We start from the raw sequence: 11,669 nt of genomic DNA on the forward strand, positions 1-11,669 counted from the left end.
GAAGTTTAGTGATTTGCCCAAGGACATTTACTAATTATTGGCTGAATGGGTTCCTGACTAGTAATCTAGTACATGCTGTCTCCTTCAGACTTCTAAAAATATCATTTATGGTGAAGGGAAATGAGCTCAGTAATTACTCATTACTAATGAAATGCAAAGTGCTTTTAAGCCCAATGTGAGGTTATAATACATTCTTTTTTAGCAAGAAAAATTCCAAGAATGGTATAACATTTTAATTAGTAAAAAATAAGTCCTAAAGTTTGCTTTATAGAAGTGAAATATACTTTGTAGCAAGATAAAAAGGTTATGGTTGAAAATTTTAATTAAATGTTAATTTAAAACATTTAATTATGGTTGAAAACATTTAATGTTACATTGTTTTGAAAATTCTGGATTATTTTTGGGACCTTACTATTGAGTTCCAAAATAGTACCACTTAGAAAAATTGTGTTTTTAGTTACTTAAAATGATTATATTATTAAAATGATATGCCCAATTCATATATATCTCATTAAAACCTCTTTGAAAAATACTTTTGGAATGGTGTGTAAGACTAAGTTAAATAGTAGTTCACTGAATTACATGAGCATTAATTTCTTTAAAAATGATTATATGGCCTTTTTTGCTGATTATACATTTTATAAACTGTGTTCAGTATTTGTTCCTGTTAACCAATATTAAGAGTAAACCACTTATTTTTTGCTTCAGTATTTGATGCTTTTGATAAATATTCATACCTCAAATATATCTCTTTGGGAGAGATAAAGATTGAATGCTTGTTTGCTGGTCAAAATTATAGTTGCCACTTTTTCTGCCTCAGTACTGCATTCATTAGACCTAAGTAAAAATGATGCATACTATATGAGTAAAGACTATGTTTTATACTTTTCAATAGCTATTTTCAAGTATTTTTGTTTAAATATGCAAAAATAAAAATTTTTTTCTAATAATTGGTGGGTTTGCATATAGACTGCTATAGGAACATGTAACCATGGAAATATTAGTAAGTAGAATTATGTCAGGTTTTGTTCAATGGTAGTAGTAGAGTAAGTTTCTCTTTAGTTACATAAACAGTGGTAGCATTTTAATGAGTCTGAATTGTGCTGGCATATATTAGATTCATAGCTGTGGTTGGTTTAAAATTTTTATGTAGATTTAAAATTTTACAAAAGCTTAAAAGTGTAAAAGGAAGTTGGTTTTAGTTTTGTAATTATATTGGGGCAAATATGGTACTTTGGAATAGTGGTAATAATTTGATCCTTTATTTCACTTTATTTTTATTGTAGGTAAGGAGCATTTATAAAATTTAATTGCTTTGGATTTATTCAAATCCTTTTATCACCATTTATTAACTGTTTGTTGTTTTAGGACCTGATCCCAACCTTGAAGAAAGTCCTAAAAGAAAAAACATTACATATGAGGAATTAAGGAATAAGAACAGAGAGTCATATGAAGTAACTTTAACACATAAGACTGACCCCTCAGTCAGGCCTATGCAGGAAAGAATGCCAAAAAAAGAAGGTACGATAGTTAGTCTGAATCACTTTACTATTCAGGATTGGAAACTGCAGCATTAGTTAAAAACATTAATTATCCTAATGTGCAATTTAATTCCTCAAGCAATTAACCAAACATTTAAGAATAGCTATTTCACAGTTACCAGTTTTTCCTTTTTTAAGGTGTTCCAAAGGCCGTTTTGTGTTAGAAAATATGAAGTCCAAATAGTATTATGACTTAACACAGACTAGTTGTAATACAGCGTAAAATTCACACATCCATTTGTTTCCTTTTATAAGAAGTCACCTTGGGAATCGATACTGGTTTTTTAATGATGCATGTATTGCATAAAACCAGATCTAGTGACCTAAGGTTGATAATTAGGCTGTAATGCCACTTTTGGCAGAATCAGAATCATCTTTGAGTAATGAAATTGATTTTCTTATGTTTGTGAAATTGAAATACAGTTATATGCCTTATAGACCAGCTTTTAGGGCATTTCCAAAACAGGAGTTTGACCTTTTTTTAAACAGTACTTTTGCTCTATAATTATTTATAAATTTAAAAGTTTTTTTAATTATAAATTTTCAGATTTTTTAAAAGTACTTTTGGAACAGCTATATAATAACCCAAGTAAATTTCCTGACACACAAGTTTACCTCTAACAGAAGAGGGCTTTTTGAATAAGGGTTTGTAGCTGATTTGATACAGAATTTTATGTTTCTCTTGAGGAACTTTAGAGGTTGTGTTGTTGTTTCAAGGTTTTCTATTGCTACTTTAAAAATTAAAGGAAGAAATGGGTCCTTGGTACCTTTGTGTGAGTCATATGCCACAAAGAATGCAACATACATAAAAATGTTTAGTATTTTTTATGATCATTCTTTTAGTGTCAGTTTTACTTCCACTTGTTAGTGGTTGCTTCATTTAGAATTCTGTTTTCATAATGATAGATAATATCTCTCTCATATTACTGATGTTAAAGAATCTAGCATTACAAAACAGACTTGCAACCAACAACAGTTTTTAATGTTTGTCATTTTAAAAATGTAGCATAAACCTGATGCATTTGGTGGCCATTTCTCTGTAATATGTAGGCTTACTTATACTTTGTTTTGCTGATTAATTAGGGGATGTAGACTGTAAGCTCCATGAGAGCAGGCATTAGTGTTTTTCTAATTTTTGTAATCTTTTCTATTGTATGTCTGCACAGCATAGTACCATGCACTGATATATCAGAAATGGAGTGTTTTGGTTGGGTCTTCTATCATAATAAAGGTTAAGAAAAGGAAATAGGGTTTAAACCTTTGGCATTTGCTGGATTTCAACATTTGTGGTTTTGACTGAACAGTCTTAAAGTTCTATTACATAACATAGTGATGTGAAATAATTTCGTGAAAGAAAGCTGATTTTTTTAGAGCTTTGTATAATTAAAGAAAACACCAGTTATGGAAATGTTTTGGTGATTTTCTAGAATGTTCTGTTCCAGAATCTAGATAGAAAAAGGTACAGTGTAGATTCACTGGGTCAGAAACTGTCACTTAAAGTTTTCAACTATAATTTGTATGGATTATATTTATTGGCATTTACCTAATTAGAAATTAAGACTGAGAAATTTTAAAAACACAGACATTATCAATAAGCTGTCAGGCAGCAATGTCACCATACATCATGTAGCTTCTGGAAGACACCCCTGTATTCATGAGGGTATAAAAACAAGAGAAAAAGATAAAATATGAGGGAAAAGGCTACATAATACCTTAATATAATAATGAAGTAGTTTTGACTTAAAAGACTCCCTGAAAATCTTGGGGAAGGGATTTCTAGTCCATAATTTGATAACTGCTTCTTTACATTATAATGAATACTTCTCAGTGATTGTAATTCACAGAGGAAAGCTATGTAGAAGAGAGACAAAGAGTAGAGAAGATGGAGGAGTATGTTTCAGAATTGAATTTCATGTAAAATGCAGAAATACTGGAAACCATTTCCTTCTTTGTACTAGTATTACAGCTCATGGGAGAGAAGATTGAATTAACCACAACCTGAAGACTTGACTGTCTCTAATACTGTATTTTTTGTAAAAAATTGAAATTCAACTATTCATAATTTTTTATTTCCCAGTGATTTTTTGTGTGTGTGCTGTAATATGTATGTTTACTTAGCTAGTATAGTAAAGTTATAAAGGCAACCCCAGGCTTTGGACCTAAACAGACCTGTTTTCAAATTTCAGTTCTGTTTGTTGTATTAGGCTTGTACCTTGGGCAAGTTACTAATCTGTTTTCTCATCCTTAGTATGGGGGTTGTATTTACTTTATAAGGTCGTTGTGAGGATCAAATATTTACATAAAGTTCTTGATAGAGTGCATTAGTGCCTTTGTCAACTTCCAGTTCACAAAAGTCTAGCCAGCCCCTTTTTATAATTATAATTTGACTCTCATGTGCATTTATTCAAATGAAAGATAAACATAACTTTTCATCATAATAGAAACAAACTTAAGATAGGATAGTGCATTGTTACTATCTGGAATCATCGATTATTTGTGCTTTTTTCCTAGTCAAAGTAAACAAATATGGAGATACTTGGGATGAATGAAAAATTGCATCATTGGACCTACTGAAGGAGTTTCAATATCCAGCTTCATCTAGGTGGTCATGAATATCTGCATGCTTTGAGCTCAGCAGCAGTCTTCATAAACACATTTACAACTAGAACCTGGGTTTTTGTGGTTTGGCTTACAAAGTGATGCTTTAGAAACATTTTAATGTTAATATTTTGTGAATGTATTCACCTTGGGGAACTACATGAATGATGGTATTATACCGTGATTATATGCAATTTGTGAAATTGTTTTAAGTTACAGGGCAAAGATACTCTCTTACAAAACTATCAAGAGATTGTAATGCTCTGGAATCAGCATATATGAAAGTAAATGATCTTGCATGTTGAATTGGGGTGGGTGTGGGGAGCAAGCCTAATTTTGAGTATTAAGCTTTACATCAAAAAGCTATTAAGCCTTTCTTCAGTGTTTGCTGTATTAATGTTTATGGTAAATAAAATATAAAGGAACATGCATCTTTTTTATGGTTTTATTGTTTGCCATCTATTTTTAAAGTACGATTATAAGTGGTGTGTTGTAGGGATAGGAAATCGTCATCTATGAATATTTAATAATGATACGAATGTGTCTCGTAAATAAAATCAATCTACAGTAAGTAGCTCAGTGCCTTAAAAAGGCAATGGTCATATTTGAAAAATTTGCAAGTTCCATGGGAGTAAAACTTCAGTAAATACTTTTTTCATTATTGACCTAATTTTGTTTCTGGTTCAGATGAGTGGAAAATGAAATTGGGATCTTATCTAAATTCTACTTACCTTTTCTACCAGAAACATAATGTTTCAGTTAACTAATGCTGCAAACCATCCCAAAACTGGTGGCTTAAAAACAACGATTTCAGTTTTTCTGTGGGTCATGAAGTAAGGAAGTTGTCAGCTGAGTGGTTTGTCTCTGGGTCTCTTCAGTGTGCAGTCAGGTGCCAGAGGGAGCTGAAAGCAGGGAGCTGGAGCAGCTGGGACCTGACCGCGTCTCCGTGGGCTAGCATGGGCTCCTCGCAACAGGGTGTGCACAGGGACATCAGACAACATGTTGACGTGTGACCACTTAGGGCCCTAGAGGGAGTGTGCCAGCAAGCACGGCAAAATCTGTTGTCTTTTATTTGTGACCTAGCCTCAGAAGTCATGAAGTCTTTTAGCTTCACAAGCCTGCCTACCAAAAGGCAGAAATGGAAGACTCCCCACCTAGCCACATCTTTAAAAGAATATATAAGACAGAAGGTGTAATTTTCTTTTCAACTACTCTTTGGCCACAGTAATTCACATCCCTCCCACATAGAAAGTAAACCTACCTTCCTGGGACCTCCAGTTTGTATCCTATTGTAATAGCTCAAAGTCGAGGAGCTCACCATCTAACCAGGTCTAGGTGTGGAAGGGATGCTTGGGGGAAAGTCCTTGAGTGAAGTATCATTCCTCTCAATCTGAACACCTGCGAACTGAAGAGAGAAGTTATATGTCTTGTTCATCTCAAATACTTACCTAATTAGGCATAACATTAATTGTTTGGATGTTCCCATTCAGGTAGTGCAGGTGTAGACCAGTCACCTGCCCATGGCAATTCTGAAGTCTAGTCAGCCTCATGTTGCCAGTTCGGTGGGTGGCAAGGGCTTAGGTATATTCCCCAGGGGTTCACCATGGCTCTCGGTCCTGCCTTTCCCATAAAAGTAGCTCATGTTTGCAGATGAATCGTTTTCTCAGCCTGTTTCCTGCCTACAGAAATCAGGAATCCCAAGGCCTCTTTTTTTTAATATTGTCTCTATCCAAACTGAAAAATTTTTAAACTTACAGAGTTCGTAAGATTCTATTTATAATCCATTCCTTTGAACAAAAGTCACCCATAAGTCTGTTGGAAACAGTCTCTTTCCTATGTTGGGTTCCCTGCGAGGCTGAGGAACAACAGCCCTAAAGTTCTATAAGCCATGGGCAACATGTACCTGCAGTGACCTAAGAAGCACTGCCTACTTTGGTGGTCTTGAATAGAAAATGTAATTGCCCCCACCACCTCCAAAAAAGGAATTGCCCCATTCAGGATTTAATCTTTGCCTGGAAGCTATTTGAATATGAGAGCCCTTTGCTGGCTTAAACGTCTCAGAATTCTGAGTCTGTATTTCCTACAAATCACATTTGGAAGTGGAAGAATTTCTTCTTACTGCATCTCATTTTATTTTAGAAGCCAGAAAAAGCCAGGTGGCACCCTCAACACTGCCTAGAAATCCTAGCTAGATTATCATGCTCACTAGGTACATTTGCTATTTTCTGTTACCATAGGTAACAGTTTTGCTAAACTTTACCACAAAATCAGTTTGCCAGCTTCCAGTAGCATTTCCCTCTCCTTTATAATCCCTCCTTGGAAGCTCTTTGTCTCTGGGTCTCTTCAGTATGCAGTCAGATGCCGCAGGGAGCTGGAGCAGCTGGGGCCTGACCGCGTCTCCGTGGGCTAGCATGGGCTTCTAACATTCTTCCCCAGATACTTGCTTCTGATACATAAAACAGATAATGCAGCAATATATTGGAGATTTCTTGGATGACCTTCCAGTTTTTTCTTTAGGCTCTTTAAGCTTCTGTCAACACCCTCATCCAGGCCCTTTAGGTTTTCACTAACAATCTCCTCAAGAGTCCTGCCAGCACCCATCTGCCACTTGTTCCCCAAACCAATATTACATTTTAGGTTTTTGTTTTGGCACCATCCTACTTCCCGCTACTCAGTTTCTTTGACAAGAGTTTGATAGAAAAGCAGATGAGTTGCTATGAGTAATATAGTTTAAGGGGTTGATTATAGGGATTAAATCTTAGGCAAGTGTGGAGCTGATGGATCATCTGCAGGCTATTGCCTCTGCATCTAGTGTTGGGGCATGTTCTTAAGGTCATGACAGAAACAAGTGGAAACAGGTCTCTTTAGGCCTAAATTTGAAAGTGGCACACCTTCATTTCTGCCTCGTTTTGCCTAAAGCCAGTCATGGACCAACCTAAAATCAAGAGGTAAGTATGCCCCACTCACTCTGGGAAGGAAATGCAAAATCACATGACAAAGTCATGAATATGAGAAGTAAGGAACTGGGCCAGTATTACAATCTACAAAGGCAGCAAAAGTAACCATGTTGCACCTGAATTCTAGTGGGTTTAGTTTGTATCTCTTCTGTAAATATTATATTACATTGTATTATTTATTTGTATTTCTTGTTTCCTCTACTTACCTCTTCTGAGGATAGGGACTATGTTATATATGAATGTACCCCTATTTATTTGAGCACCTTGCCTTGTATATTGTAGGTACTGAAAAATACTTGTCAAATTAATGAATGAAGCCATTTCTGGGCTTCCAAATCATAAGGGTTGTGGTGACAGCCCTGGTTTTCCAAACCCTATTTAGGGAGGTTCCTTTTTGATATTTCTTTCCCTAATGTTAACTTCTACACCCCAGACCCCTCCTCTTTTGTCCCGTTCCCATTCTTTCTCATTCCCTTTACAGGTTTAGGCTGACATTCACAAAGTGCCTGTAATCTGGCCAAGAATTCTCCTTGGGGCAGGAGGTGGAGAGGCATAAGTAAAATAAATATTTCTTGTCCTGGAGGAGCTTCTAGTTCAGAAGGGGAGGAAGGCAAACCTGGGCTTCTTGACTTTCTGCATCATTTGGCAGCTGGGCAGTATACTGGGTTGCACCTGGACCAACAGGTGTTCTTCCCCAGGAAATACATATGTACGTCTTGGCATCTCACCTGCCCAGACAGCACAGGGGATTCCCATGGTGGGTAGGGGGGGTTTGTTTTGAATCTCAAGCCCCAAACCAGTTATGAGAATATAAAAACTCCAGGAACATGTGGAATTTTGTTGGTTGTGTTCACTGTTAACACTCCCAGAACCTAAGACAGTGCCTGGCACAGAGTAGGCACACAATAATTGGATATGAAAGAAACATTTAAAAACCAGGATATTTCACATAAAGCCTGCACCGACACCCCCCCACCCCCCTGCCCCCAGCCCCTGTCCAGCTTTACTCAATTTATCTGTCTGCTTCTGGACTTTGCAGCCTCAGAGTTAATCACTGAAAGCTCTGCCAGAAAATGTGAAATAAAACATAGTTGACATTCGGGGGCGGATTTTCAAAGTGGAGAAGTTCTCTGTTGATTAACAGATTGCATTGAGTATAAAAAAATTACCTAAGTGACATTTTTAAATCAAGTCATTCAAGATAAATTTTATTACATAATTTTAACAAAATGCATAAATCATCTATTCTGACACAGAGAAAAGAGTCTCTGCTTAAAAACTAAGTAAGTGAGATATACAGTATTTTTTTTTTCATTACGAGGGTACTGCTTTCCTAAGTTTATGACCAGCTTGGTGAAAAGCTTTGTAATTGCTAAGTGCTACATGACAAATATTGCTCCTTCAGCACATCTTCCTACAAGAAACAGACATTCTTCCCCAGATACTTGCTTCTGATATATAAAACAGATAATGCAGCAATATATTGGAGATTTCTTGGATGGCCTTCTAGTTTTTTCTTTATTGATTTCCTTTCACACTAAGATCACTGTGATAAACTGCTTCAAATGAATGATATCTACTTAGGAAAAGCAGAGAGCTCAAATAAGCCCAATTTGATTCAGAAGAACTATGAAGATGTCAGCTGGAGAAACAATGTGCCTTCTCAACAATAACAGATTCATCTTTTCCCAGTACCCCGAGACTGATTTCAAAATGACTTGCTGTGCTTAGCAATATGAAAATGTTCTGATCCCTGGGAAATAATTTTCTAGGATGCAGGAAATAAATGTGCCCAATTTTACATTTTTGCCAATAGCTAAGATAATGAACAGTCACCAATTGGTAGTTGTCAGAGCCAAGAGTTAAACTGCTTCCAAGAAACTATGAAATTGGCTCTGCACTGACATACAGAAATAGAACTTTATCAACTGAAGAACCAGGAATCATTCCATTTCATACACTCAGTGATCATGTAAAAATAAAATGTTCCCAGTATTTCTGATGTTTAAAATATTTCATACCAAGTATTAACTACCAATGAGGCTTCCTGTTTTTCCTTCGAAGGTACAGGTTTCAAGATGTGCACACACAACACACACATACACACAAACAATATACAAATGGTGACACATCAATGAAGCATTTTCCTGAAAATGCAAGGATCAAGGGAAGTTTCTTTGGGACTCAGACAACCTGCCCTAAAAAACAGGTCTTCACTGGAAAGGGGTGTTTGTTGTTTGTTTCTCACACGTAAAAACATGGCAGGAGATCAGGAGTCCAACTCTTGGGGGTGGGTTGGCTGCTTCCAAGCTCCCAGGAGCCCCAAAAGTGTGTCATTCTGGGAATTCTTCCAGTGATTCCTCTAAATAAACTGTTCCATGGGGAGTGTTCATTCTTTCAGACCACTAGCAGTAAATGAAAGAACCCGGTTCTTGAGTGCTGACCATGAGCATGTACACATTGCCTGAGCTAGTAGCCTAAACAGGAGGAGATTTTCCAAAACTCCACCATAGTAATGAGACATTGAGCCAACTAGGTCAGTAAAAGGGCAATTGGTGTGCATTATACTCTTTATTCAAGCAAAATGTTTTTCATTAAGTTAAAAATCTTGGTCCCCACACCTAGAAGAAATTGGACAACTTTCTAAAAAAATACAAACTTCCAAGACTGACCCAGGAAGAAACAGAAAATCTAAACAGACCAATTACCAGCAATGAAATTGAATCGGTAATCAAAAAACTACCCAATAACAAAATCCCCAGGCCAGATGGATTCACTGCTGAATTTTATCAGACATTTAGAGAAGACATAACACCCATTCTCCTTAAACTCTTTTCCAAAAAATAGAAGAGGGAGGAATACTTCCAAACTCATTCTAAGAAGCCAGCATCACTCTAGTACCAAAACCAGGCAAAGACACTACAAAAAAAGAAAGCTACAGACCAATATCCCTGATGAACATAGATGCAAAAATACTCAACAAAATATTAGCAAACCAAATTCAAAAATACATTAAGAGGATCATCCTACACATGATCCAGTGGGATTCATCCCAGGGATGAAAGGGTGGTACAACTGTCAAAAATCCATCAACATCATCCACTACATCAAAAAAAAGAAGGACAAAAACCACATGATCATCTCCATAGATGCTGAAAAAGCATTCAACAAAATTCAACATCCATTCATGATAAAAACTCTCAGCAAAATGGGAATAGAGGGCAAGTACGTCAACATAATAAAGGCCATCTATGATAAACCCACAGCCAACATTATACTGAACAGTGAGAAGCTGAATGCTTTTCCTCTGAGATTGGGAACTAGACAGGGATGCCCAATCTCCCCACTGTTATTTAACATAGTACTGGAGGTTCTAGCCACGGCAATCAGACAAAACAAAGAAATACAAGGAATCCAGATTGGTAAAGAAGTTAAACTGTCACAATTTGCAGATGATATGATATTGTACATAAAAAACCCTAAAAACTCCACTCCAAAACTACTAAAACTGATATCGGAATACAGCAAAGTTTCAGGATACAAAATTAACACACAGAAATCTGTTGCATTCCTGTACACTAACAATGAACTAGCAGAAGAGAAATCAGGAAAACAATTGCATTCACAATTGCATCAAAAAGAATAAAATACCTAGGAATAAACCTAACCGAGGAAATGAAAGACCTATACCCTGAAAACTACAAGACACTCATGAGAGAAATTAAAGAAGATACCAATAAGTGGAAATTCATCCCATACTCTTGGGTAGGAAGAATTAATACTGTCAAAATGGCCATCCTGCCTAACCTACAGCAATTTACAGATTCAATGCAATCCCTATCAAAATACTGACAGCATTCTTCAATGAACTGGAACAAATAGTTCTAAAATTCATATGGAACCACAAAAGACCCTGAGAGGAAGAATAAATCAGAGAGGATCTCGCTTCCCAACTTCAAGCTCTACTACAAAGCCATAGTAATCACAATTTTGTACTGGCACAAGAATAGACCCATAGACCAGTGAAACAGAATAGAGTCCAGATATTAACCCAAGCATATATGGTCAATTAATATATGATAAAGGAGGAATGGATATACAATGGGGAAATGACAGCCTCTTCAACAGCTGGTGTTGGCAAAACTGGACAGCTACATGTAAGAGAATGAAACTGGATTACTGTCTAACTCCATACACAAAAGTAAACTCGAAATGTATCAAAGACCTGAATGTAAGTCATGGAACCATAAAACTCTTAGAAAAAAACATAGGCAAAAATCTCTTGAATATAAACATGAACAACTTCTTCATGAACATATCTCCATGGGCAAGGAAAACAAAAGCAAAAATGAACAAGTGGGACTATATCAAACAAAAAAGCTTCTGTACATCAAAGGACACCATCAATAGAAAAAAAGACATCCTACAGTATGGGAGAATACATTCATAAACGACATATCCAATAAGGGGTTGACATCCAAAATATACAAAGAGCTCATGCACTTCAACAAACAAAAAGCAAATAATCCAATAAAAAAATGGGCAGAGGAGCTGAACAGACATTTCTCCAAAG

At 36.1% G+C, this 11,669-nt stretch overlaps 1 protein-coding gene across 7 annotated transcripts in view; it reads left to right on the forward strand.

Annotated features, from left to right (window-relative positions):
- The window catches only part of OCIAD1 (OCIA domain containing 1), a 35,473-nt gene extending 30,905 nt beyond the window's left edge, over positions 1–4,568 (forward strand). For 5 of the 7 annotated variants that reach the window (XM_057502210.1, XM_057502208.1, XM_057502209.1 and 2 more), the window contains exons 8-9: positions 1,369–1,521; positions 4,053–4,568. In XM_057502210.1, the coding sequence (XP_057358193.1) occupies positions 1,369–1,521; positions 4,053–4,090 (191 nt within the window). In that variant the 3' untranslated portion in view covers positions 4,091–4,568. The remainder of the gene's footprint in view (positions 1–1,368; positions 1,522–4,052) is intronic. The other 2 variants (XM_036892512.2, XM_036892511.2) reach the window with 1 other exon arrangement.
- Positions 4,569–11,669: the final 7,101 nt, after the last annotated feature.

The sequence above is a fragment of the Manis pentadactyla genome, chromosome 5 (assembly GCF_030020395.1).
Source record: "Manis pentadactyla isolate mManPen7 chromosome 5, mManPen7.hap1, whole genome shotgun sequence".
Taxonomy (NCBI): Eukaryota; Metazoa; Chordata; class Mammalia; order Pholidota; family Manidae; genus Manis; species Manis pentadactyla.